The 26,875-nt window shown below is 36.4% G+C and overlaps 3 protein-coding genes across 5 annotated transcripts; 2 read left to right on the top strand and 1 right to left on the bottom strand.

Moving 5' to 3' along the window:
* Positions 1-3,338: 3,338 nt before the first annotated feature.
* Positions 3,339-6,831, top strand: LOC137734071 (putative fructokinase-7). Of its 2 annotated transcripts, XM_068473337.2 has the most exons (7): positions 3,339-3,557; positions 4,362-4,606; positions 5,048-5,260; positions 5,367-5,564; positions 5,678-5,818; positions 6,155-6,271; positions 6,486-6,831. In XM_068473337.2, exons 1-7 carry the CDS (start codon positions 3,536-3,538, stop codon positions 6,624-6,626), a joined length of 1,077 nt encoding a protein of 358 aa, XP_068329438.1. In that variant the 5' UTR covers positions 3,339-3,535; the 3' UTR covers positions 6,627-6,831. The 2 variants fall into 2 exon arrangements, with proteins under 2 accessions (XP_068329438.1, XP_088553053.1); XM_088696927.1 differs by lacking the exon at positions 6,155-6,271 and having other exon boundaries at positions 3,352-3,557.
* Positions 6,832-7,645: 814 nt separating this feature from the next.
* Positions 7,646-11,507, top strand: LOC137735137 (uncharacterized). The gene is made up of 7 exons (XM_068474523.2): positions 7,646-8,008; positions 8,116-8,147; positions 8,782-8,879; positions 9,006-9,088; positions 9,563-9,640; positions 9,714-9,812; positions 10,853-11,507. Exons 1-7 carry the CDS (start codon positions 7,913-7,915, stop codon positions 11,111-11,113), a joined length of 747 nt encoding a protein of 248 aa, XP_068330624.2. The 5' UTR covers positions 7,646-7,912; the 3' UTR covers positions 11,114-11,507.
* A 2,818-nt stretch (positions 11,508-14,325) lies between these two features.
* Positions 14,326-18,412, bottom strand: LOC137735292 (uncharacterized). 2 transcript variants are annotated; one of them, XM_068474707.2, is made up of 4 exons: positions 17,655-18,412; positions 17,362-17,450; positions 16,108-17,208; positions 14,326-15,544 (listed from the first exon to the last, which is right to left on the bottom strand). In XM_068474707.2, exons 1-4 carry the CDS (start codon positions 17,860-17,862, stop codon positions 14,786-14,788), a joined length of 2,157 nt encoding a protein of 718 aa, XP_068330808.2. In that variant the 5' UTR covers positions 17,863-18,412; the 3' UTR covers positions 14,326-14,785. The 2 variants fall into 2 exon arrangements, with proteins under 2 accessions (XP_068330808.2, XP_068330806.2); XM_068474705.2 differs by having other exon boundaries at positions 14,326-15,547; positions 17,655-18,408.
* Positions 18,413-26,875: the final 8,463 nt, after the last annotated feature.

Here is a 26,875-nt window from a genome sequence, read left to right on the forward strand (position 1 = left end):
ATTTCATGAAATTTGGATGAAAATGAGTGAGAAACGAAGGTTTGAAGTTTTTCCAGTTTTCCGGCGACGATGATGATGCCGGAGGTTAGCCGGAGAAGACGACGGAATATTCCGTCAGTTTGGACGGAATATTCCTGACGGCGTTAACTGACGCCGTCCGTGTGCCAGGCACGTGCCTGCGCGTGAGGCGTCGAAAAATTATTTTAAAAATATGAGGATGTTCGTGAGGTTGAGTAGATCACGTTGGTGTATTCATACACCCTATTTGAGCATTGTATGAGAAGTTATTACCTAGTTTTGGTTATGTGCTTTAAAATTAACGTTTTTATAGTTGTTTCGCATATAGGTGAGACCTATCCCGAGGACAAGCGCAGTCACTTGAGCCAAGGGGGTTACGACCCTTCTATATACCAGTGAGTGGGCTTTTGGTTTTCCGTATATACCTATATACTTGTGGTTTTCCCAGAAAATGAAATGAAACGTTTATATGTTTTAAATGTCATGCATTGCGTTTGCCTATTTAATTATGCATTAGTAGTTGCATATATGTATGTTTGGTGTTACGGACGCACATGTAAGTGCCAAGTAAGTTATGGTTTATGTTTGTGATTAGTAGTGATATGAGATGCATAGAGAGCTCATAACCTGCACCCCCGGTGTTAGTGCTCCCGCCGAGAGTAGGGCACAGTCATTCACATGATGTTCACCTCCCGCACCACACGCTCATCTTGGATCCAAGTTAGGTGCACAGTCTTGTCGTACAGACCACTATAGGTGGTTCCGACTCGTAGGTGACCTGCGATTATTCGCCCAGTCTTCACGTGATCTTAGCACTTGAGCGTATTTATTTACACTCAGTCCTATCGTACAAACCACTTTAGGTGGTTCCGACTCGTGTGCAGGTATAGTTAGTGAGTTGGAGATTTGAGCTCTAGATTCAGCCGTACAGGTCACGTTAGGTGACTTCGGCTGACATATTACATTGCATTGATTGACATTACCTGGGTTACTTACAGTTTATGTAGAGGCATTCGACGGGGCATATTTCTGAGCATGTTTTCTATATGTGTACATATTCTATTTTTTTGGGAAACTATACAGGTTTGACGGCGAGGGGTTAGAACTTTGTTAATGAAATGGTTTTGAAAAGCTTTGTTTCTTTCCGCTCACACTTTCTGTTTTGCGCCCCTCCAGGTTCTAGTTTGGATTGCGCTTTTGGTGGCTCTCGAGGAATTCTCGGCATATCTGACAGATTATCACCAGTGTTGGATCACCTCTGGGTGTGTTTCGTTAGTGTTTGTTCCTCTGGACTGCACTAGGTCTTCTGTGCTCTGAATATTATTTTTCACACTTATGCTTGCACATGTATGTTATCTACTCAGTGTATAGCTTGGTTTTTATTTATTCGTACTTTTATTATTATTCTTAGCTTCCGCACTGTGCAAATGGTTATGTTACTCTCACGTGACGGCCAGCATGCCCTGATCTTGGTCGGGGTGTGTCAGATAGTTTAATTAATAATAATATGGGTGTAGAGAGTAAGTTGGATGTAAAAAGATGTTACATGAGTTCAAATAAAATTTTCCTATTTGAAATCGATAAAAATGGTCTTGAATTTGTCCACCATAAATCATTTTAGTCATTATGTGAAAGATTCTGTTAAATAAGAACTCAATTGACAATAATACTCTCAATTTAATAAACAATGGGTCAAATATTTTGACAAAAATTAAGGGTGTTTTTGTTTTTTTTTTTTATCCTTATTTAATAAGTATTTTTACGAAATAATCAAAATGCTTGATGGTAGATAAATTCATAAACCAACTCTAGAAATCATTCCAATTTCAAAAACCATTTTGATTAAAAAAACCAATCATAAAAATTATGAATTTAAATTGAACGAAGACATGAGAAGACAGAAAATGTAATTATCCAAAAATATATTCATGTGATCTCGCATATGGACAATCGACCAGCTGCCTACTGTAGTTGTTCGTAAAGTGCTATATAACTTATATATAAAAGGATTCAAAGTTTTCTAGGAAAATCAGTTTCCACTCGGACCCTTCAAGACCGACGTGGCTCAAAAGACAAAATATTATACATTACCATATAATACGAAGGATACATACAAGTATACATTAATTATTTAAAGATTAAAAATTACTTTAAATTTGTTCTTTTCTAATATAAGAATAATTTACACGTAGACTTTTCTTCTATTTTGTTCTATTTGTTGTCTAGAAATAGACCAACAATTATTTTGTCTTCATAAAATATGATCACGCGAGTTCACATATAAGTTGATAAATATGTAGTGATACTAAACTTCAGAAAATAGTGCCACTTGATAATATAGTTTAGTGACATATTTTTTGTTTTAGGAGAAATGTTTTAAGTTTGATTTTGTACATCACAAGTTCGATGTCAAAATTGTTATTGTTGATTATTATGTTATTTTGTCTATATTTTCTAGTCTTAGTGTAAAATATATTATCTATAGTTGATCATTATTGTTGACTTAATGTAAATATATTGAAGTATAAAAATACACTTTGAAAAAAAAAAAGCAAATATGAGCGTAGATAAATTGATTAGAGTTATATGCTCACAATTTGCACTGATATTCGAATCTTCTTTCGTAATTTAAAATTACAAGATTGATAATATAAAAAAAACTCTAAAGGTGAGAAAGTAATATACATTTTAATCAGCTAATGCATGAGTTGATATGTAGTGATACTAAAATGTAACATTGATTTTTTTTTTTTTTTTTGAAAAAGGAGGACAACTGGTGGCTAGCCACGGTTATCCACCATTTCCAAGGGTCGGGAAGACTAAACAATTTAGATGTAAAGTTGATTAGAGCTATATGCTCTTTATCTGCACTCAAATTTGATTTTTATTATTGTGATTTAAATTATTACAAAATTATTATTTGTTTTTAAGGTCAAAATTTTATATTCGACTTATTATAAAGTTATAAAATATCAACTGGTTCTTATATTTAACACGTGAATTGAATATACGCGTGATTAATATAATTATACAAAAAAGGTAGACAAGATTTAAGCCAAAACAGGTAAGAATAAGTTGAGGATGTGATATGAATTATTATAAAAATAGATGCTATTCACACGCTTATTTCTATTTTTCATACATCCATGTTATTTTTACCCTGTGATTATTTTTAATTAATCGATTCAACGATAGAAAATGAAGAAAAATATATAAAAAATAAAAACAGACATGTGAATAATACCGCCCCATAAAAATTCCGACAAATTATCATATGGCTTGTTTGCTTTCTTTCTTTTAAACAGCTTTTGATTTGGAGTATCAGCCGACTCAATCGCAAATTTACTCCCTCTCCTTCCCTTCTTTTTTCGTTCCTTCCTCTCCTTTATTAATAAGCCTACAACTACACTGCACCAACACCGAACCTTCTCTCTCTCTCTCTCTCTCTCTCTCTCCATTTCTTCTTGCATACTCTGCTCTCTCATTAAACTTCAATCTCTGCAATTCCATTCCTGCGATGGCTAATAATCTCGCCCCAGGTTCGTTAAGTCCTCCTTCCGTCTTTTGATTATATACGATGCTTCTGATCGTATACGGACGTCCTGATTAAAATTGGGATTTCAATCCATTATTATTATATTGGGAGATTTCACATCTGGGTTCTTCGAGTTACTCGTGTTAGCTGAAAGATCGTTGATTTGCAGAAAAGATTGATGATTTCTGAATTCTCGGGCATTTCTTTGTATTGGGTTTCTGTATTTTTGATCTATCTTTCGCAGCAATCAATCTTTTTCTTTACGTGTTTGATCAAATGTCTCTTACATAGCTTACCCACTTGTGAATCTCTCTTAAAAATTCACTTCTTTAAAAAAAAATCATGTTATGGGTGTATATGCTTTCTAGTATGTGATTCGGCATCTTATTGTATTCGAAATATTGTTTCTTGCTTCGTATAGATGCACTGTGTGTTACGATTTACACTGCACTGTGCACATGTGTGTGGTAGTCGGGTAACAGATGCTTTGTAAAGATGAACAATTTTTGTTTACTAAACATGCAGTTTCGAGTTTCCGAGTCGGTTAATCTGTAGTTTTAGATTTAGTACCAAAATTGGATAAAAGAAGGTGAATTAATTCTAACATGGTCCCAGTTGGAGCAACTGTGTGATTTTTAGCTTACTGTATTGTTTTATTAATTGCATAGATGATGAGAAAGTTTTCATGTTAATTAACGTTAAACATATGTCCATAGCGGACTATTACATATGTAACATCGAGGCGTAGATATAGCTTGTTGAACTTCTTTGCAATTTCATTAATACTGCTTAAATGATGTGACTGCAGCTCTGGACAAAAAATTGGTTTTGCGTGAAGATTCTAAAGACGCATCCTCAGATAAAAAAGGAGGGTCACAAGATGACAAGTCCCTGGTTGTTTGCTTTGGGGAAATGCTAATTGACTTTGTGCCCACCGTTGGTGGAGTTTCACTTGCTGAAGCACCTGCTTTTAAGAAAGCTCCTGGTGGTGCTCCTGCTAATGTCGCTGTTGGAATCGCAAGACTGGGTGGTTCAGCAGGTTTCATAGGCAAGGTACATTAGATTCTGTGGATGCTGGTATTAATTTCTCCCCTTGGCTTTTGCCTTTCTTTCTGGGATTTCTGTTAAGAAGAAGGATTTCTCTAATAACATTTTGTTCCACACGTGTAAGAATAATGAAACATAGAAAGACGCTTTCAACCTGTTTACTGAAACCCCCCAACGGTTCAACTCCATATTGACTTTGTTGAGCATGGCATGATTCAAATATGCATCTTTCTCATATTGTGTATTTAACCCATTTCACAATCTCCAGACATGTATTCGAACGATGTTTTCTCTCAGTTTCAGTGGACCTCCTTTACATCCAATCTCTGCAGTCAAGCTCCTTTTTAGTTTTAATATATATTTTGGACTAACCTTTTTCTCAAATCTGATAAGAATATTTGAATGTGAGTGGCTCCTTGATTTAACTTATAACAACTTGCATTACAGGTAGGTGATGATGAATTTGGATACATGTTGGCTGACATTTTAAAACAAAACAATGTCGACAATTCTGGCGTGCGATTTGACCCCAGTGCAAGAACTGCATTGGCATTTGTTACACTCAGAGCTGACGGAGAGCGTGAATTCCTTTTTTTCCGTCATCCAAGTGCTGATATGCTTCTACATGAATCAGAGCTTGACATAAATCTTATTAAGAGGGTGTGCTTTTCTTTTCATTTTGATTAGGATTTGGAAACAGTGCATCGAATAGATGAAGCTTACCCATTTGTCGGAAATTTACTGATTCAAACAATATCATCTGCAGGCAAAAATTTTCCATTATGGTTCAATTAGTTTGATTGATGAACCATGCAGGTCAACCCATATTGCTGCAATGAAAATTGCCAAGAAGTCTGGTTGCATCCTTTCTTATGATCCAAATTTAAGATTGCCATTGTGGCCATCAGAAGATGCCGCACGGAAAGGCATAATGAGTATATGGGACCAAGCAGATATTATCAAGGTATAGTACCTGAATAAACAAAATTGCGGAAGTCGGTAACTGTTGCTTAGGTGCAAATCTGCTGTTTGTATCTTTATCCTTGGTTCTCATCTGGTGTTTCCTCAAACTTGCAGATAAGTGAGGATGAGATTAGATTCCTGACTGGTGGTGATGATCCTTATGATGATAATGTGGTGTTAACGAAGCTTTTTCATCCTAATCTTAGACTTTTGGTAGTAACTGAAGGATCAGAGGGTTGCAGATATTACACACAGGTAAGTTTGTCAAATATATTTGATCTTTCTGTGTTCAGTATCTTTTGTCTCTCGTGGTAAAGAACTCACTTAATCATGTTGTCACTTCTCGACTTCAATGAGTCCTTTTGAGATAGTCCCTGCTATTGTGAAGACGAAATTTTTTGTCATCGTATTGTTATTATTATTGTTCAAGAGGCTGTTGACTAAAAAAATATCCTGTAGTAAAGACGCATATTTTTGTTGAGGAAACTAATTGTTGGACACTCGGAATGTGATTTGCCTTTTGTCTTCCACTTTATTCGGTTTCATAAAGATTGGTAATATGAAAATTGATGTCACTCCAAATACTCTCAGAAATTCCATGGCCGGGTTGGTGGTGTTAAAGTTAAACCTGTTGACACAACTGGTGCTGGTGATGCATTCGTTGGTGGGGTACTCAACAGCATAGCTTCTAACTTGAGTCTTTTTCAGGTACGCATAGTTCTTCACGGAATTGAGAAAAATCATCCATAAATCTCCCTATAGAATATTTTCATACACTTCAATTCGAATGTGACTTGGTCCTCGTACTTTAAATGTTCTGTTCCGAAGACTATAAATTCTGTATGTAGTGTAGAATCTTTGTATGCTTTTAGTTTGTATCATCTCCCTTGGAACTCGGTAGTAATAAAAATCTTACCTGCAGGACGAGAAGGGGTTACGAGAAGCTCTACTCTTTGCGAATGCATGCGGTGCGCTCACAGTAACAGAAAGAGGAGCCATTCCTGCAATGCCGACAAGAGAAGCCGTGCTCCAGTGCTTAAAGCAGGCTGCTGATAAAAAGTAGACGGCAATGGTCGGAATCCATGTATCAATCTTAGTTTAATTTGAGTTTGTTTGCTGAGATATCATTGAGCTTTTTGCTCCTGGAGACCTCCGTATAAATTTTCGATTCGACCCCACCCTTCGATTTAACTCGGAGGTGCCTCTGGTAGAGCGTACACTGGTGGTTACAATGTAAACCACTGCCAATAAAAAATTTCAAGTCCAAAGTGTGAGCATCATAGCATTTCTGAATGAACCTTCTGTGGCATACAATTTTTCTCCTCTTTTTTTGGTATCGGGATGCCGGAAATTACTCGCTCTTCGGTGCAAGGGTAAATGCTTTTAACCATAATACTTTGCTTCACTTTTGTCGTGGTTGGATGACTCGAGTTGTTTCATCTTACATGCGTTTTCAGCCAAATTGCATTAATAAACTGGGTAGTTTACCCGAGAAATTTTTTTTTGGTCAAACAATAAATTTGTTATGTTAGGTGTTGTATTACGGAGCTAAGGGGGTTTGAACTTAGGCTGTGGTGCAAGGGCTACACTCTTCTTCACCGTTGTATTAAGGGGCCACTTGCAGTTTACTAGAGATTTCACTTTCTTCTTTGTCTTTTCACTTTAGTCTACGTTAGCCAAGTTGTTGGAACGTTGATGGCGCAATGAAACTACAAGAACGAAGGTGGAAATCCGAGTAAAAAGTTAGTGCAACCTACTTGACCGAAAACTTATTAAGAACAAGTAAAAAGCGTGTGTAGAAGATAAAAATTAGTTTGTGAATAACATTTTTCTATTTTTAAGTTAAATTAGATTAATAGTCCCAACAATAATAAGATAATTGAAAAATAACTTTTATGTTAAAAAATTTGAATTTAAACTCTCGTAGTGAAGTTTGTTAGAATTCAAATGCAAAATTAACATTTTCGATTAGTGTTAGTTGTACGCAGATCAGTTGGGGGACTTTTTTACCGCCAAGATAACGCATGTGGTGTCGGCAACAGCACACGAGATCCAACGAGCCACAAATGACGACGCCGATCCAGATCACAAGGGCATTCTAGTCATTATAATAATCTCGCGGGAACGGTGACCCGCACGTCGAAACGGACCCGAACCCGAATAATGGCAAGCCCCCTGTATTAATTAATCAACAGTAATTAAACAAATTAAAATCACGTTTGTTTTGAAGAGAAAAGGAAGAGGAAAATGAGAGTTTGAATCAGAAACCATTTGCTTTGGCTTGGGGTTGCTCTTCTGATTCAAATTCCTGTGGAAAAATTGAAAAAAAAAAAAAAAAAAAAGTTTAAAATGGCGTCGAATTCGAATTCGAATCCGTCGCTGCAGCCTGAGATCGGACCCGACGGCCTTGCTCGCCAGGCTTCTGTCATTACCTACACTGAGAAGGTCTCTCTCTCCCCTTCCTCTCTCTCTCTCTCTCTCTCTCTCTCTCTCTCTCTAAATTTCTTGGTAATTTGTTGAATTGAATGTGTGTTGGTTGTGGTTTTTTGCAGATAATCGAGAACGAACAGCTTCAATTAAGAAAGTAAGTATCTTTGATTCCATTGTAATGTATATGGATCGTTTAAGGGAATTATTATTGCTTAAATTGTGTGTTTAAGCAGTAATGTAGTGAATTATGGTTGCTTTAATCCGTGAAATGAGTCAAATGATCATTGAATTTTGAGTTGTAGTGATTGACTGATGCTTTAATTGGTTTGTTTAGAAATGCAAATTCTTTCAATAAAAAAAAAAAAAAAGAAATGCAAATTGTTTGATGAACTAGGCATCCGAGAAATCTGAGTAGTTTAGGTTTAATCTGGAAGTTAAGGAAAATATAGATGGCAATGTGAAAGTATTTGGTAATCGATTCGAGGGTTTTACAAGTTGTGGTCAAGAGGTGTAGGAACTAGGAAGCCAACGAACTATTTGAAAATTGGAAGCGTTCTTTGATTACCTTTGTCTTGGGGACCTGGGGTTCACCTGTTTTTGAGTCTTGAAAATGGCAATGTACAGTGGGGGAGCTTCAGGATAAAGTTAAAGTCTTGGATTCTGTCTTCTTTTATCCTTTTGTCCCTTTATGTTTCTCAAATTTGTTTCAATGGAACATTGAGTTAGTGTAATTATTCATGTTCAGTAAGATTCGATGATATATGATTTCAGACTGTTGATCCCTTCAGATATATTGAAGAAAACTATTCTAAAATTCGTGATGTCGAACGAGAGCTGGCACAGTTGTCAATGGAGATGAAACTCACAGCTGGGCCAAAAAAATCAGGTTGCTGCATTATCATTGTTAGTTACTCTTATTCTTTGATTTTATTAGTTTTCCTCTTCTTTTGTGTAACAGTTGATTGATTGCTTTTTTGCCTTTTACTTTGTGTGTATGTTGTATCTTTTGAAGCTCTTGAACATTTGAGGAAGAAAATAGAGATGTCAACGGAGAAAATTCACGCTGCCAAGCTGAAGGAAGAACAAGCACGAAAGGTTCATCCCTTTTAATTATAGAAACGGCTTTTCTTTATCCTTACTTTGTAATGCTCTGTTTGACTTTCATCAGTATTCAACAAAACTCTTCTGCCTGTTTACCAAGTGCTCACGAAAATTAGTAACATGCTCATTCTGCTTGACTAAGATGACCTTGGATATTTAAAATTGAAGTTTTTGAATAAATTTGGTCTGGTTTTGTCTAATTTTTGGAAAGCATATGATTGTATTTGGTGATGTGGTGGAGTTTCAAGTTAAAAAGTAAGCTTGTTAGATAGTTAGACCTACCAAACACATTTTATCAGAGGGATGAAGACACATGAAGACACATGAATTAAGATTCATTGCAAAAATGGATAGAGATTGATGTGTACACAGCCGAATATGGTTGTGTAAAATTAGTTTAAAATTTAATTAATGCATGAATGCTGTTTGTTATGCAGTCTGATAGCTGTTTGTTTTGATGTATATCAGGTGTGGGAAGCAGCATTACAGGCTGTAAAGGACGAGGAAGCTATCAAGCAGCAGCTTTGTGAAGACTTAAACCAACTGGTATATATCTTCGTTACATGTGTCCTTTAGGTTACAGACTTGACAAATTGTTTTGACACTGTTGTTTCAAAAGGTGCAAGAAAGCAGCAGTTCTCAGTTTACGAGACTGGAGGAGTTAAAAAGACGACTTGAAGCTATGAACCCAAGCAGATCATCAGCTTCTGTTTCTCATGTAAGTTCTCTTTATATATATATGACGATTATATTTTGTAACATCATGTACAGGTTGGATGGCATTGCAGTCTTTGTTATTAGTTGGTGTAGATTTCATTGTTTTTGAAAATCAACAATTATACCACAGTTTATTCATGGTCCTCATGTGTGTGTGTGTGTGTGTAATTCATAAGTATTCAAGGTAGTGTTGCATCAGGCCTGTTTATAAGAAAAGGTTATGTTTCATTACGATTTGGAGGTTGCATGGTTCTTTTTTTCTCCCTCGTTAACTTTCCAAGAAGTTGTGTTGCTTCAGTTGTTCACACAAGTTGCATTTTCTGTATGCACTATGCAGTGCAGGAATATATTGATGGATACCACGTAGGAATCTAGAATATTTGTTGGAAGTTTGTACTTAGATTAGAATAGAATCATTACTTCCACTCTCATGCCTTGAAATGGTTTGTCAGTAGATGTTCCCACACCTGTTCCTTGCCTGTTCCTTCTTCCTTCTTCCGGTGGTACTATGGTTCCTCTTCCTATCCCTGCATTCTCTTTTTTTTCTACGTATACAATCTTGGAACTTTATTTGACCTCCACTATCTCTGTGAAGTCCTTGGTAATCTTAGAAAAGAAGCTAATAAAGAAAGAAAATAGGTTATCTAACTGTCAGTTTTAGTGAATATGAGCAAGGGTGACTGGCTGCCATCCCCCAAAATCGACTCACAAAACAGGCACATAGAAAGAAGCACTGATGAATTAGATTAAGATTTTACTCCATATAGCTAGATTAATCTTGAAAAACATCCACACGTCTAGCACTGGGGGTTCTGGCTCTCAAATGCTAAGAATTTAAGACTTATCTACGGAAAGGAGAAGAGGATGGCCCCCAGGGGTGGTCATGGGAGAGGGCAAAAGTGGGGGTTATTGTCTGATCCAATAGGAGCAAAATGAAGCCGCTTCTTTTCATTAACTATTACATGGCAGTGGCTATTCATACTTATCGATTATCTTATACATGTATATATTATAATCATTTGAGCTTGGAACTGTGTTTAGGATGGCAAATCAATGGGTCCAGATGCTCCCACAGTTCCGGGATCAACAGAATCAGGTGGAGTCACTCAAAACACCTCTAATCCAGGAAATGCGGGAAATGTTTCGGTCACGAATGGGCACAATCAACAGCCACCTGTTGAGGGAGAAGGAAGAGGAAAGAAGAAAAGTCAGTTCCACGGAAGAGGGAAGGGGCTTGGAGCTGTGCCCAAGGGTAGGGGACCTCCTCCGCCCGGCTGGACAGGGGCTGGGTTCGATGCTTAGGGTTGTTATTCTGAGTTTTCTCTGTGCCGAAAGATCTTGGATATATTCTTTCGTCCATCTTTCTTCCCCTGTGTTTCTTAATTGTCTCTAGCATTTGATATGAGAAAATGCAAGCCGACCTTTCTGACTTCTCTTTGCTTCTTCACGCCCCTGTATTTTACCGATATCGAGCAAGAATCAAGAATTTAGACGTTTGTTTTCGTTGTTATCAAAATTATGTAACGTGAATATTAACGTTATTCATGTGGAAACTGTGGGTGATTAACTCAGTGTAGAACTAAGAAAAGATTCAAATCACTGAAGAAATAATTGCCGGAGACCACATTGAAATAGCGAAGAAACATCTGTAATTGCCCTGATTTGTGATAATCTTTTGCAAAATAACTTTGAAATATCCCAAGGTGTTTCCGTGCTAGACTAAAAAGAGGGGAGGGATTTAGACTCTGAAGGCAATGGGTTAAAGCGGAAGGTTCTATCCTTCAAGGCAATCCACTTTCTAACCCCTTGCCCATTTTACAGACGAAAATGCCCTTACATTTGACCACTCATTCAACCCTTACAATATAAACGACCAGTCAATCGATTAGGGTATTTAAGTTTTTTCACTTGCCTAGAGGGTTAAATATATGCGTCTATCAAACTTAGATTGAAAGAGTTTGATTACCAGTGTACTCGTTTAATGGAGTCATTTAAGACATTTTCCTCTACAAATGGGGGTAAAGAACTTTGAAACTATACTTTATTCTGATTGAGATTAATCTAACTTATCAACAAAACTACAAGAAAAACTTGTGTAGAGGTGCCCAAGCCACGTTATTTGTGTGACACTTCGCACAAAAATATATGGTTAATTGTACCAAACCACGCGTAATCTTACTTGGTGCGGCATAACAAGCCGACCGAATATATGCTCCAAACTACAAGGACCATTGCTCCCAGTTGCAGAGTGGTTTGTGCAGATCTAGATTAAGACAGAATCATATATCCTGGGCTCATAGCCTGTCCTAATGCCTTGGCCGTATTACACAGTCGCGGGCCACCAGAGCCCGACTTCGTATACAGTTGCAACATAACGTCCAAAGACTAGCTGCAAGGAAGAAGATACGGTCAAGCCCCTGTGGTGTATGTCATCAAGGTTTCCATTTAATTTTTGCATTAAGATTTTCTGGAAGTTAGGCCACACCTCCTTAAATACGCCTGCAACTCAAGTCACCATCATTGGGTTCTCAATTCCCATCAGCACTCTCTTATTATTTGTGACGTCAAGAGAGTTAATGTGAGGATTCGAAAGGCAAAGTTTCAAACCGAAAAAAGGACGAAACTTTGCAAGAGCTTATAAGAAGTTGAGTTAGTATGGTAGTAGCATTTAAATGAGCAAATGTCTTGGCCAGAGTAGGATTAGTGAAACTGTTCGCATCCGCAGGTACATAAACAGCTTGAATAGAAGTTATCGACGACCCTCTTTGGTGATGGTAGTAGCATTTAAATGAGCAAATGTCGTGGCCAGAGCATGATTAGTCAAATTGTTCGCGTCCTCAGGTACATAAATTGCTTAAATAGAAGTTATCGACAACCCCTCTTTGATGGAAGTAATTTGTGACTTTCTATATTGTTAATTGGTTTTATAGAAAATTTTTAACTTTCTTCGATTAGATATGGTGCACAATTCACATGGAAATCACATTAATGCATGAGGTTTTTGTCATTTCGGTAGCTGTCATGATATGGTGGAGTAAATCGTATTTACACGAAAACGTAACGTTAGGTATGAACAAGGAACACGTTTGTCTGAGACATTTAACTTACTTTCTCTATCGCTATCTAATTTAAGGGTAAATTTTTTTCAGAGGTACGAAAGTTTTTCAGCCTCCATCATGAATCTCTCGTACCTTTTTAAGGGTAAATTTTTTTCAGAGGTACGAAAGTTTTGATAAACTTTATATGATTATTTCCACACAGTAGGGTAGAAAAATACAGATCCATAAGCTTCAAGTCTTTCCCCCAAACAGTTAAAACATCATTTAATTGGATGCAGTCAAACCCTCACAGATCTCCAGCCCTATTTATCTGCATCATCAGGACCAATAATTAAACCCTATATATATGCACCAACCCACATGCATGACAATATACATATTATGTCAGTGACATTGCATTTGATTTGAATTTCCCGCTCAGTTTTTTTCTACATATTTGTGGAATGTTTAGCTCACTGCCATGCTATGTTATGTTATGTTATGAGATCTATAGGTATGTAAGATTATAATTGGAAACATTAAATGGCAACTATATATATAAACTCATCAATTGGATTGACCGTGTGGTCGATAAAGTTTGGTGATATTAATTTCTCTACCTTAAAGATATTACGTTTGACTTAAGTACATGACGAGTTTCATACCAATTAGTTATAGTGAGTTCATATATGGATAAGAGTTTGGTTGCATTGTGTGCATAATTGAAACACTATCTTTGAAATATTTACAGATGCACTTTGTATAGTTGAGGAATTTAGAACATATTCTTCTCTAAAGTTCATATCATGGTGCTCCTTTTATTCAGCAACTCTGGTTTATAATTTGTCAGGAGGATTCTCATCGGATCCTCTTTTTGAGGATCTTGGAGATCATTTAATCACATCGTGTGGTTAGAAATTATTGTAAATTTTTTTATTTAAAATTGAATATAAACAGTACCTGACAAAAACTGACCGCACAATGTACGTATAATGAACGGATGTAATTCGAAGATTTCCAAGATCCTCACAAAAAAGATCCGGCGAGGATCCTCTCTCTATAATTTGCTCTAAAAAACCTCCTTTAGTACAGAAGTGTCATCTCTTTCAGTAAAATAGAGTTTGAGTGTCGTCGAACTAAAATAATCGTACACTATTTGATCTATGCGATCATGATTAAGTTTCAGAGTTGTGTTAGATATACATTAGTTAAAAGTGAAGACCATAAAATTAGGGGTGTGTATTTAAAAATTGCGGTTTTGGTTTATTGGTTGACATATTAATTAACTTACAAGTTCAGACCCCCATGATTTAAGAACTAAATCCTTTGTAGATTCTCCTGGCGTATACCCTTTGCAATCCCAAATATAAACAAATTGACAAATCAATATACAAAGTACTGTACCTTACCCTATTGATAACTGTGTAAAAACTAAATTAAAAACATAAAAACTTAAGTTATTTCAATACTGAAAAGTTACATGTAGCTAAGCTTCGTTATTAATCTGCAATTAATACTAATACAACAGTGAATACACCATATATGTAGATATTAAGAATCCGTACCAGAAAAAACAAGATGTGCTTATAATTTTTAACTATATTACAAAAATTTTGAAAGTAAAAGAAAGCATATTTACAAATTATAAAAGGGTTGGAGAGAAGGGAATGGATACCTCTGAGGGTCGTCTGCCACGGTTGTCGGGCTGTCAAAAACCCTCCCCCCCCCCCCCCAAAACCTTTTTACAGCTCCCAATCTGCCACAACCCTCACAACCCCCCCAACTAAACTATTCCCCCGGGCCGATAGCATCTTATCACGTGATCCACCCTTGTGACCCCAGTCCTCTCCTCTGACCTTGCATCTGCATGCACCCACCCTTATAATACTACGTCCCCGTTCTGGACGTAAAATCTCGAGCATGTATATTGTAAAACTCAAAACCATAGGGACATAGCCGTTTCATGTATGAGAGTGTCCAAAATGTCCTTCTCTACCTCCTTAACAATCCCTTCTGCTACTTGCTCAAATTCCACTTCGCTCTGCACCTTCGATTCCGGCAAGTCCTTGTCGATTAATGCGTCGATGTCTTCGAGAACTTGGCAGTCGGCACAAGGGAAGCTCTGAATTTTGTAGCACAAAATGTTGATCAAATGTGACCCATTGATACGCATTCCATTGCAATATTCAAATAGAATATTGTTTGAGCTCGTAACCCATGGCTTTAAGTTGATATAAGGCCTAAAAAATTCCACCAAAATTTCATCCACAAGGTGAAACAGTAGTTTTCTGTTCCACCTATGACCAAGCGAACTCGAAAACTCGTTTTTACCGCTAGCGGTAGAGTAAGAATGTTCGAGGTGGTAAAAAATGGAGGGGTCGAGGGGATGGGAAGGAGAGAACCAATTTGTGAAGGAGACTAGGGTGTCTTTATCGATGCCAGTACGGGCTAATATTCTTGTGACGTACAGGTGCCGCTCTGCCTCTGCTCCACCAGCGCCGGTGGTTGATCTGGTGTTGGTGCCGGCGTTACCGTTAGGGATGTCGCCGGTAAAGTTGATGCAGTGTCGGGTGGCGAGCACGTGGGGGACCCGGGTCACTTGTTGATGTTTGTAGTACGTATGGCTCGTGGAACTAGATAACTGTGACCACCTACGTTTCGATTGTTGGGCTTCAGATTTTACTTGTTGTGCCTGCTGCTTTATTTGCGTAACGCATTGCAAACATAATATTCTAATCAGTTGAGAGAGTGGAATCACACAAAAGTACTTCTATGCTTCTAGCTACCAAGAATAATATGCAAAATCGGTACAGATATGATCTTTAGATTTTAAAACTACTAGAATAAAATCAAGTACGAATATGTAGCATGACTGTGCGACTAACCCTTGAACTCGTGCTTTAGAATAACTCGGTAAAAAGGTCAGTTTGCCAGGGTTAGTCACACTGTTAAACTAATTTTGACAGACTGATAATTTAGACTATCATCTAGTAAAGGAAAGTCGGTTTGCCAGGACAATGTGATTAACGCTTGCACAGACAATAGAATAGTTTAGACTGTTGATCTGGTAAACAAAAGGGAAATAAGTGTGATATCCACGCACCTCATTTTACTTCTCACACATCTTTTTAATTTTCGGCCATCGGATCGGATGAATTGAAGAAGATCAACGGACAAAAATTATCAAGGGTGTGTGAAAAGTAAAATGGGGTGTGTGAATAGCACACCCCTACATAGTAATGGGTCCGACATACATACCTGTTTTGAGGGGATTTTGGTATCTGGAGGTGAAGGATCTTTCTTGACAACAAGAAGGGTAGGGACATTGCTTGACAATAATAATTGGGTTTTCTTGCAATTCTTGTCACCTGGAATAATATGATTATTACTGATGGCTCTTGTAGCCGTTGATGAACTCACGAATGCTTCTTCCTTCTGCTTATTCTTCAGCCTTGGACCGTATCCAATATCATCTGCTGATTTTGGTCTACGCTTCTGAACTGAAGCAGTCTGGCTTTTCGGCTTCTGCCGCTGCTGATCTTCTTTCAAAGGCTGCAAAGGCTTTGGCTTTAGAGGTAAAGACGATAGAGGTGATTTGGGTTTTGGAGGAAGTGCTTGAATTTGATCTTTGGGACTGTTGGAGTCCAAGAATCTGAGCCTGGGAGAACAAGAAGCTGGAGTACTACTTCCTTCCTTTGCGAAAGCACTTTTTGAAGCAGCATTAGCAATGTTCTTGGATTTGAGTTGGAGAAGCAGCTCATCTCTGCCTTGCTTGTTGTTGTCTCTGTTGACTGATGATCTGGGGGTGTTTGTGATGTCCAAACCAACTCTCCTACTCACACTTTCCCTCACCTGCTTCACAATTTGCCTAGCGTAGTGACTTGGGCTTTTCACGTTCTCATGGTCTCCAAAATTAATCAGCTTTGAGTCCCTCCTTTTGTACGATGACTTGGAAAAATCCAAGTCCTCAGAAACCCCAACATTTTCTTTGTTGATTTGAAGCGAAAGCCGGTGGTGAAGATCGACGTCCGATCTTCTGGTTGATGATATTCTCGGAGTCTCAGGCAGTGAGCGAGTTCCAGCTGTAGCATTCATGTCACTCGTGTCCACGGCATGTCGTCTTGCTCTACCTTTGAGTGGTTTCCTGGACTTTGTATTTTTTTTATTACCGGTGGTACTGGATGTTGAAGTTGAACAGGGTGAGTTTGTTTGGTCAGGAAGAAGGTCAAGACCCATTAGCCTTGCTACCAAACTTGGAGTCTTTGTCATGCCTGGTGAGCTAATATCTGATGAAAAATCAACTGAAGGAATTCTTGCTTTGGTTATTTTGATCTGCATACTTTTCTGGAACTTCAAAATCTGCAAACACACAAATTTGAGGGGGACCATTCCATCATTACTATCATCATGACTTACTTTTTGAAAAACCCCAAAAGGGAAACAAATTAGATACAAAAATATATAGATATTATAATTTTTTGTGACAAGAAATATAGTAACAAAACGACTTACTGGACTGTTTAAATTTTCTTCTTCTTTTGTGATAGATGACAGTGAAGTCCCTTCTGATGAATCCAAGCTATTTCTAGGTGCTTCAACACCTGAATCAATTCCACAATTTGAACTTAATTATTCACTACTAAAGTTATCCACATTTATCCGAAACGCTTGGTTGATTAAGAGCATTCACCCCTGCGCACCTCTAAGGTTCAGGTGCAAGGCATTTTACCTCGTCGCTTTTACGAAAAAATTGTATTATAAAAAATTTAAAATAAAACATTGAGAGAGAGAGAGAAAGCGAGGACCTTTTGGTACTGTGAGATCTTCTGGGTCGAAAGAAGGTTGTTGGTGGTGGTGTAAGTTGGCAAGCTGAAGTTGGTGGAAGTCAAACAACTGAAAGACGGCACACATGCAACCAGAAGATGTGGTGATGTCTTCGTCTGGTGGTCCTCCACTGCCTCTACCTCTCTTGGAGGATTTTCCAGAGCCCCAATACCACTCCCTCATTCCCATAACAAGTAGAAAAAGGAGAAAACTGCTTTTGGCTTTTCAACAGAAACTAGAAGGATTGATATGGTGGAAGGTCTATGGATGGATGAAAAGCAATTGCTAGAGCTTCTCCAACAATGGGAAAACAGGAATGAAAATATGAAAATGACAGAAGCTAGAAGCAGAAGCAGTAGTACTAGTGTGTGTATGTGTGTTGAGGACTTCTGAGCTGCAGAGAAAAGAGTAGGATTAGGACTGGTCACGGTTTGTGAGAGTTTGGAGTGGAAAAATAGCAGAAGAAAAGCTTGTGGGGATGCTGTGATCACTGATCATCAAAGAAGCGAGAAAAGCGGATCCATGAAAGCATAAACGCTAGAGAGAGAGAGAGAGAGAGTTTTGTATTTGATTTGATGAAATTAATACGCAGAGCAGTGTGAGTTTTAGGTATCTTCTCTCTCTTTTCCACACACTGCATTTTATCTCTTTTTATCTTAGTGGTTTATGACGCTCACTCCCAAGCTTTTACCAGACCAAAGCCAAGGAAACAACTGCTGGCCATCTCTCTCCCTCTCTCTCACTCTCATTGGGAAACGAAATTAATATGCAAAGAAATGAAAAAGATGACGATATGACCACGCACCTCCTCTGCTCCCTTCTTACTGCACTATATTCCGTCTCTTTTTTTTTTTTTTCTTTTTTTTGGTCAAAACACTATATTCCGTCTCTGTTCAGAGATTTTTCGGCGTATATGCAACATCGCAACGCGATGTTATTTTTATATTTAAATTATAATATGTGTACTGTGTTTTATCTATATATCTTTGAAATGGAGAAATTTTCTCATTGATCCAAGTTTTAGTTCTAATGGTGTTAATGTGTGATAAACGCTTGTCATGGGTTAAAAAATACACAATTAGTTCAACGAAGGATCGCTCTATGGTGAAAATTTGGCATCAGAGATTAGCCATGAACCCTCCTGATCTCTTATCCATCTATCCATCTCTACAGTGCATGTGGGTATGTGTATTCCCATGTGTCAAAACGATTTTGTTATACGAGGAGGTGTACTGGGGATCTGCGAGCATCTAAATCCAACCCTTCTGTTATAATATCAATTATATTAGTTTATGACATTTTTTATTTCAGTTCAGTTACTATAGTTTGATTCTCTGATGCTAACTTGCTAACCATGGTTAAGATCACTACCTTTTTTCTCTACTTGGGTAGGGTTTAACTTAACCAAGGCCTGTCAAACTCAAAGGTGTCTTTGAGTTCAATAATTGAGTTGGTACCAACCTCAACCTCGCAACTAATTATAACAAATTTTTAAAAATTTTTCATAACCCAAATGCTCCTTTTGTATGCAAATTTAACAATTTTTTGGGTCTCTCCTAATTAACTTAAGGTCCTGGGATCAAAATTAAACCACAACATTAAAAAAATATAATGGATTGACACGTGAGAGAGAATGGACAACTACTGATCATTGTATTATTATTTTTTGAATTCAGGATCAATTTTACAATATTGCTTGCAAATATCATGTCAAATCGGAGAGAATTGAATCTTAGATCTATCCTTTTCTTTTAAAAGAATTGATGTATTCCAATAATGCAGATGTTAGAGAAATTCTTATAGATATGTTCACACATGATGATGATGTGAAGGATGAAATTGAAGTGCACTAAGTTAATGATTTTTTTCGTTAATTTATTGAGCCATTACATCATTTGTATGATCGAATGGAATTCCTAAATGTCAACAATAAGCCATCATGAATCAGAACACTGTTTATGTCAATATGAACAGTATCACCGATAACATTGAAAAGCACCGCACACCATACATATAGCAATTATGAACACTGAACCGATTGTCAGTTTCATCACTACAATTTTCAACATTTTATTTTTTAAAATCTATCTCATGAGGGACTGAAGAATTTGGTTTCTGTTGATCGAAGATATCCAATTCATGGTATAACAGACTAATTAGCAGGTACTCACACTGCCATAGTTTCACACAAAAACAAGGCCGTTTAATTTTCATAATGGAATTTTTGTGGCCAATATTTACCTTTTATGCATATGCTATGTAAGTTTAGTTTGTGCACAAGAAGTACACAGACCTTACCTATGAGGAAACACCAAATTAAATTCCGTTAAATTAAAATCATGCAACTGCATTAACTGTTCATTTGTTGCACCCATCATCTAGCTAGCTACATGGATTATCTCTTTAGAAAAAAATCAAATGCATTCGTACGTTAGACGACTGAATTTGTACGACTAAAGTTTGATAGTCTCAATCTAGTTTACTAACTTTTCATTAAATGGATTTGTCCGACTAAATTTTGATAATTTGAATATCGGGTGTATCTTACACACTTATAAATTATAAAAACAATATCATCTCTCTCAACATGGGAAGGCAGTCGAGGACAATTGGATAAACAAAACCATGCCATGCATGGACCACAAAAACTGTGCATAGATCCCACTTGACTGAGATTTTTCGGTGCCCTCAGTTGGACCTTCCAGGGACAGGACAGGCCACTGAGGCCAGGCCAGAGCGTCTAAGATCAGATGTATTAGGGGACCACAAAAGCATATGGCTTAAAACCTCAAATGCTTATACTCTTCCCTTGACATGACACTTGGCATTTTATACGTACTGTGATTTAAGCTGATGTTCGAATAGGAATGGAAGTGAAGAATAAGGCGAAATCATATGCCCTAGTACTAGCAAATTATTAGAAGTTGAATGAGTAGAACTCCATATAAAGATCCACAAATTTATCTTCTAGTTAAACAATACCTAAATCCTGATAATAAAAAAAAATTAATCTAACAAATGCATAGAAATAAAATACTTAATTCAAGTCAGATCTTAAATTTTGAAAATACATGTAAAATATGTTAAGAGTAGTAATTTTTGCACTCCATAGTAATCAATATATATTAAAACACACCAACCTGAATATAATTGACAAATGAATTAGGACCAATTTCAGGTTTGGGAAGGACATGGTCACATGATTAACACAATGATAGTGTATGAGTGTTGAAGAGTTATTTTATCATTTTTTGAACTTTATGAATCTTTCATTACCTTATCCTCTATCTACTTTTTATAAGAGTATCAAATAAAGGGTTGAGGTCATCTGATTCAGATTTTGCGCAAAACTTGGCAGATTCCTCCCTATACATATTATTCCTGACAACTTACATTTGCTCTAAATTCTAAATTGAATCTGTCACAGAGAGAGAGAGAGAGAGAGAGAGAGAGAGCCATTTCAAATTCAAAGTGGTCCTGTTCCCGGGAACTCGAATTATAATAAAACAACTGAGTAGCTGTCATGTTTAACCCAGCAAAAAAGAAAATAACCAAATCCAGTGCCTCCTAGATTATGATTACCAATCTTATTTGTATATATTTTGATTTCTAACTTTCTTTTAATGACAATAAATTGAATTTACAAGTGAAAAATAATACCTTTAAATTGTAATATCGGAAGCAAATACAAACTTCCGCGTATTATTTCTACCTTCTGTAATTTTATAAATAAAATTTGACAAATAGCTAGGAAGGAGAAAGAGAGGTCCCATAACCTTTTTACATTTTTATTTTTTGTGCATGCTAAAATCATGTTGCAGTATCCATTATTAGAGAGAAGAGAAATAGAGAAGAGCCCCTAATTTTTCCTCCACAAAATTATATCTACGTAAAAATATGTAACAACTAGATTTTGAATTTCTTTCCTTATTGTACGGTATTTGTGTATGGGATAGCAAAGTGATCGGAAATAAATTAGGTTAACCATGTCATTTTATTTTACAAATGATAACATTAGTTGTGATAGAAGTAGATAATGAGTCAGCACTTATTTGATGTATGCATAAATACTCTCTGGATGTATCATTCTGATTCATTCATTGAAAGATTCAGTTTATCACTTTCTATCAAGTTGGTTAAATTGTTAGTTTGGAGGAGGATTGGTGGGATGGAATACACATTAGAGTCATAGGCATAATTATTTTTTGCCACTGATAAAGTGTCAAAATAGAGACAGGAAAGAGGTTAAAGCCCTAAAAGAAGTTCTTTCTAAAGGCCCCAAAAATATTTGCATCTATTATGGATTGGATCTATAAGGGCCTTCGGTACAAGTTTGGGCTCAAAACGAATAATTGTTATCTATGTTTGGCAGCAGCGGAAAGAACTGCTTTGGGAGGGCCGTGGTGGTGCAAGTTTAGGCCATCTTCAACAGAAGGAGGGCCAGAGGGTTCTCTTTAACCCTATAGCCCTCCAAAAAATTATATTTTAATAAACAGTGTCGGGCCATATTTCATATCATCTCCAACCGAGAGGGCCAAAGTACATAGACCAAACATAACCCCGTGGCAAAAAACCATCTCTAACCAAGGGGGCCAAGGGGCCACTACTACAATATTAGTTTTAGGTGTCAGATGATGGTGGCAGTTTAATAAGCCATTATGTCGAATAAAAGATATCCAGCACATCATTCAGTTAGTGTCGGATAACAATGAAATCTTGTCAGTTATATCCGCAAGTATTTTTGAATTCTTTTTTTTTATAAATATTTTTAACATATTCCAGCGGTTTTTAAGTTAATGGTGGCAGTTATAAACGATAGAAATTTACTGTTTTATTATTTTAGTATTCTGACGGTTATAACCGACAAAAATTGACTATTTTATTATTTTAAAATGTTATATTGATTATAAATAAATAAACACATGGTTTAAATTTTTTTTTCACTCATGGCCCTGTTGGATATAACCGACAAGAACAAAGCAAAATTTTGGACGGCCGCCAAAATAATCTCTGAATGTTTTTTTTTTCACTCATGGTCCCGTTACCTAATCTCTGAATGGTTTTTTTTTTTTTTTTTTTTTTGCGATTTTTTACACATGCTATCTCGGAGTATATACAAACATATTTGACTGTTGGATCATTGAAACTAGTTTCGTAGAATGCATATCCTATCAAATTGATAGATTTAACAAACACTTAAGAGTTAATGTTATACTTGCATTAAGTATAAAATAAGATTTATCCACTAGTGTAAATATTTTAAATTGAAGATCAAATTCATTCATTGCATTCTTATAGGGTCAAGGAGTGTAGCTGTAAAAAATATCAAAATCGGAGCTAAAATAACCGTTAAATTGTGATTTTTCATTTATAACCATCGAAAACTTTTGTTTCGTTGCCTAATATCTGAATGTTTGTTTTTTGCAATTTTTTACGTATGCGATCTTGGAGTGTGTACAAACAAATTTGACGGTTGGATCATTGAAAAACGTTTCGTAGAATGCGTATCGCATTAAAACAGTAGATTAAACAAACACTTAGAGTTAATGCTGTACTTCCCCATCAAGTAAAAAATAAGATTTTGTGGTATCCATTAGTGTAAATATTTAAAATTGAAGATCGAATTCGTTCAATGCATTCTTATAGGGTCGAGGAATGTAGCTGTAAAAAATCATCAAAATCGGAGCTAAAATAACTTTTAAATTGTGATTTTTCGTTTATAACCGTCGAAAACTTTGTTCTGTTATCTAATCTTTGAGTGTTTTTTTTTTTGTGATTTTTTATGTATGCGATCCCGGAATGTGTACAAACAAGTTTCACAGTTAGATCATTGAAAAAAGTTTCATAGAATGTGTATCGCGTCAAAATGGTTAATGTTATACTTCCATTAAGTATAAAATAAGATTTTGTGGTATCCACTAGTGTAAATATTTTAAATTGAAGATCAAATTTATTCATTACATTATTATAGGGTCGAGGAGTGTAACTGTAAAAAATCATTAAAATCGGAGCTAAAATAATCGTTAAATGTGATTTTTCGTTTATAACCGTAAAAAACTTTTGTTCCGTTACATAATCTCTTAATGTTTGTTTTTTACGATTTTTTACGTATACAATCTTGAAGTGTGTACAAATAAGTTTGACGGTTAGATCATTGAAAAAAGTTTCATAGAATGCATATCGCATCAAAATGGTAGATTAAACAAACACTTAGAGTTAATATTATACTTCCATTAAGTATAAAATAAGATTTTATGGTATCCACTAATGTAAATATTTTAAATTGAAGATTGAATTCATTTGTTGATGCACAAAATCGGCGAGGACTTTGATACAACAGAAGGTGTGAGGTTTGTGACCTTCGCTAGGTTGCTCTGGTTATTAGTGTGGATAAGTATATAAATGAATAGAGACAGGGAAGCAAATAACACAAGATGTACGTGGTTCACCCAGATTGGCTACATCCACGGAGTAGAGGAGTTCTCATTAGTTGTGAAGGGATTACACAAATACATAGGTTCAAGCTCTCTTTTAGTGAGTTCTAGTGAATAGTTTAGTACAAATGACATTAGGGATTATTGTGGGGAGAATGATCTCCTTTTATAGAAGAGAGTTTCTAGTTTTGTTCTGACATTGACACGTGTCGTGTTGTGATTGGCCTCTGATATCGACACGTGTCGCGCTGTGATTGGCTTCTGATACAGACATGTGTCGTGTTGTGATTGGCCTCCTGGTTGGAGGAAAAGTCTTGTGGGTCCTTGACGGTATGATGTTGACCGGTGCTTAGTAGTTTCGGGATTGGTCAAGTATGGTACAAACATCATTCATTGCATTCTTATAGGGTCGAGGAGTGTAGCTGTAAAAAATCATCAAAATCGGAGTTAAAATAACCGTTAAATTGTGATTTTTCGTTTATAATCATTGAAAACTTTTGTTCCTTTACCTAATCTCTAAATGTTTTTTTTTTTGCGATTTTTTACGTATGCGATCTTGTAGTATTTACAAACAAGTTTGACGGTTAGATCATGGAAACTAGTTTCGTAGAATGCATATCTCCGTTAAATTTGGCTAAATTTTGAAGTGAGAAAAGTAATTTGTGCTAAATTTTCATTATGTTTTTCAAGTATTGATTAGACAATATTTAGTTTGTGTGATGACATTTTCATTGTACAATTATCTTTTTGTTTCTTTATTGCATATTTTACATGGGTTATTATCTATTAAACCAAACAATTATTTATTTAATTTTTAAAAAGGTATTCTATTTAAATACATATTATTTATTTATTTATTAAACCAAACAATTATTATTTTATTTTTTAAAATTGTAACAAAATTTTGAGGGGGGGGGTGGGGGATTTAAAATTTTGGGGGGATTTTTGCCGTCATTTTTTTATGTCGATTATAATCGACAGTAATGAAAATTTTCCAAAATAAAACCCCTCCATCTCTTCCTTGCGCTGGTGCCTTCTCCCTTCCCCATTCCTTCCCCATTTTCTCCTTTCCTCATTTCCTTCTCCTTCTCGCTTCAATCACCATGGATGAACAATTCAAGAAACAACATTTCGAATCAGTACGTTTTAAATTATTTGTATTACGTTCAGCTTGTGTTTTAAATTCCTGATGAAATTGGCAACTGCTCATCTCTCCAATTGGATGGAATCATTTACTATCTATATACAACTCTGTTTTTTTTTTTTGGTCATTCCAGACTATTGCTAAGGTCGTTGGTCATCTGGATTACTCTTTTGCGTCAGCATGGCATCCTGATGGTCGCATATTTGCCATCGGAAACCAGGACAAGACTTCCCGAGTCTGGGACATAAGAAATCTTTCATTGCCAGTTGCCGTTTTGAAGAATAACTTGGGTGCTGCTAGGTCAATTCGCTTTTCATCAGATGGTCAGTTAATGGTAGTCACGAAACCTACAGATTTTGTGCATATATATAGCACAAAGGTAGACAAGAGATTGATTTCTTTAGGGAGATATCTGGTGTATCAATGAGTCTCGATGACAAGTCTCTGTATAGGAATCTGGGACCGAACCATCTAGAGAGAAAAACCTGCAAGATGAGGAAGTAATCTTATCTCTTGGTTTTGCCGGTTTTAAGGTTGATTTTTGTCCATTGTATGAGAGGTTTTGTTTCCTAGTGGTTTATATATATTTTTTATTATTAATATATTTTCTGTGGGCTTTATCCGACAAAAAATGTTCTTATTTATTCATTATTAATAAATTATCTGTCAGTTATATCTTACACAAATTCTGTCAGTTTTAGAGTATTTGCTATCAGTTTTATCCGACAGAGAATACTCTTATTTATTCATTATTAATATATTCTCTGTCGGTCATATCCGACACACTTTCTGTTAGCCTTAGAGTATTTTGTGTAGGAAAATTCATTTCGTGACGATGGTAATTCTGTTGCTTATTATATCCATCATTGCATCCATTTTCTATCGAATTTTGCTTAATATCTAACAGTAATATACGTTTCTTGTTGGTTATTATAGCGACACTAATAAAAGGTTTCGTAGTAGTGGGCCATAGGCCAAACATAATTTATTATTTTAATTTGAAGACTACAACAACTTAAATTTAAAAACTACAACTTAAATAGTAAAATTAGAATTTATTATTATTTATTTTTTTAAATTTTGTCCGGGAAAAAAAAAATTCAAATCCAAGACGCTAGTTTAGCCGTTGGCATTTGAATTTTGGGCTAGCCTGGGAATGAGTAGGCGGTTGGCTTGATTTGGTATTTTTGGCCCAATGGGGCCCACGACTAGCCCTCAATTGGAAACGGTTTTCGTGTCATTTCGGGCTATTTTTAGCCCTATGGTCCTCTGGCTGGATCGGTTTGAGATGACCTTAAAGTTGGCATCAACCGTTTCCGAGATTGAATGGTACGCCGAAGCGTCCCGTTCATCTTCTTCAGTCCAAGTGATGGGTGGTTTAAGATAAATGTGGATGTGGCGACAAGATTGCACGAGGGAGTTGGTGGTGCTTGTGCCGTGGTGAGAGATTGGAGAGGTACATTTGTTGCAGAGGTGAGCTTGGTGCTTTGTGAGCGTCTCCTCGGCTGCTCACATTGAGATTTTGGCGATGTGTGGGGTTGATACTTGGGATGTCTCTAAATCATTCCAAGATTGAAGTAGGGAACGATGCTTCTCTTATAGTAACAGCTGTCTATAGAATGGA

This window comes from Pyrus communis, chromosome 7 (assembly GCF_041283825.1).
Source record: "Pyrus communis isolate YQ-2024b chromosome 7, ASM4128382v1, whole genome shotgun sequence".
NCBI lineage: Eukaryota > Viridiplantae > Streptophyta > Magnoliopsida > Rosales > Rosaceae > Pyrus > Pyrus communis.

Excerpts from the sequence above, each read along its gene's own strand:
- LOC137735292 (XM_068474705.2), bottom strand. The coding sequence starts at position 17,862 with ATGGGAATGAGGGAGTGGTATTGGGGCTCTGGAAAATCCTCCAAGAGA. Across the intron at positions 17,451-17,654 it reads AGATCTCACAGTACCAAAAG|GTGTTGAAGCACCTAGAAAT; the intron begins GTCCTCGCTTTC and ends GAATTGATTCAG. Across the intron at positions 17,209-17,361 it reads AAGAAAATTTAAACAGTCCA|ATTTTGAAGTTCCAGAAAAG; the intron begins GTAAGTCGTTTT and ends GTGTGTTTGCAG.
- LOC137735137 (XM_068474523.2), top strand. The coding sequence starts at position 7,913 with ATGGCGTCGAATTCGAATTCGAATCCGTCGCTGCAGCCTGAGATCGGA. Across the intron at positions 8,148-8,781 it reads GAACAGCTTCAATTAAGAAA|ATATATTGAAGAAAACTATT; the intron begins GTAAGTATCTTT and ends TGATCCCTTCAG. Across the intron at positions 9,641-9,713 it reads GTGAAGACTTAAACCAACTG|GTGCAAGAAAGCAGCAGTTC; the intron begins GTATATATCTTC and ends TTGTTTCAAAAG.
- LOC137734071 (XM_068473337.2), top strand. The coding sequence starts at position 3,536 with ATGGCTAATAATCTCGCCCCAG. Across the intron at positions 4,607-5,047 it reads CAGCAGGTTTCATAGGCAAG|GTAGGTGATGATGAATTTGG; the intron begins GTACATTAGATT and ends CTTGCATTACAG. Across the intron at positions 5,565-5,677 it reads ACCAAGCAGATATTATCAAG|ATAAGTGAGGATGAGATTAG; the intron begins GTATAGTACCTG and ends TCAAACTTGCAG.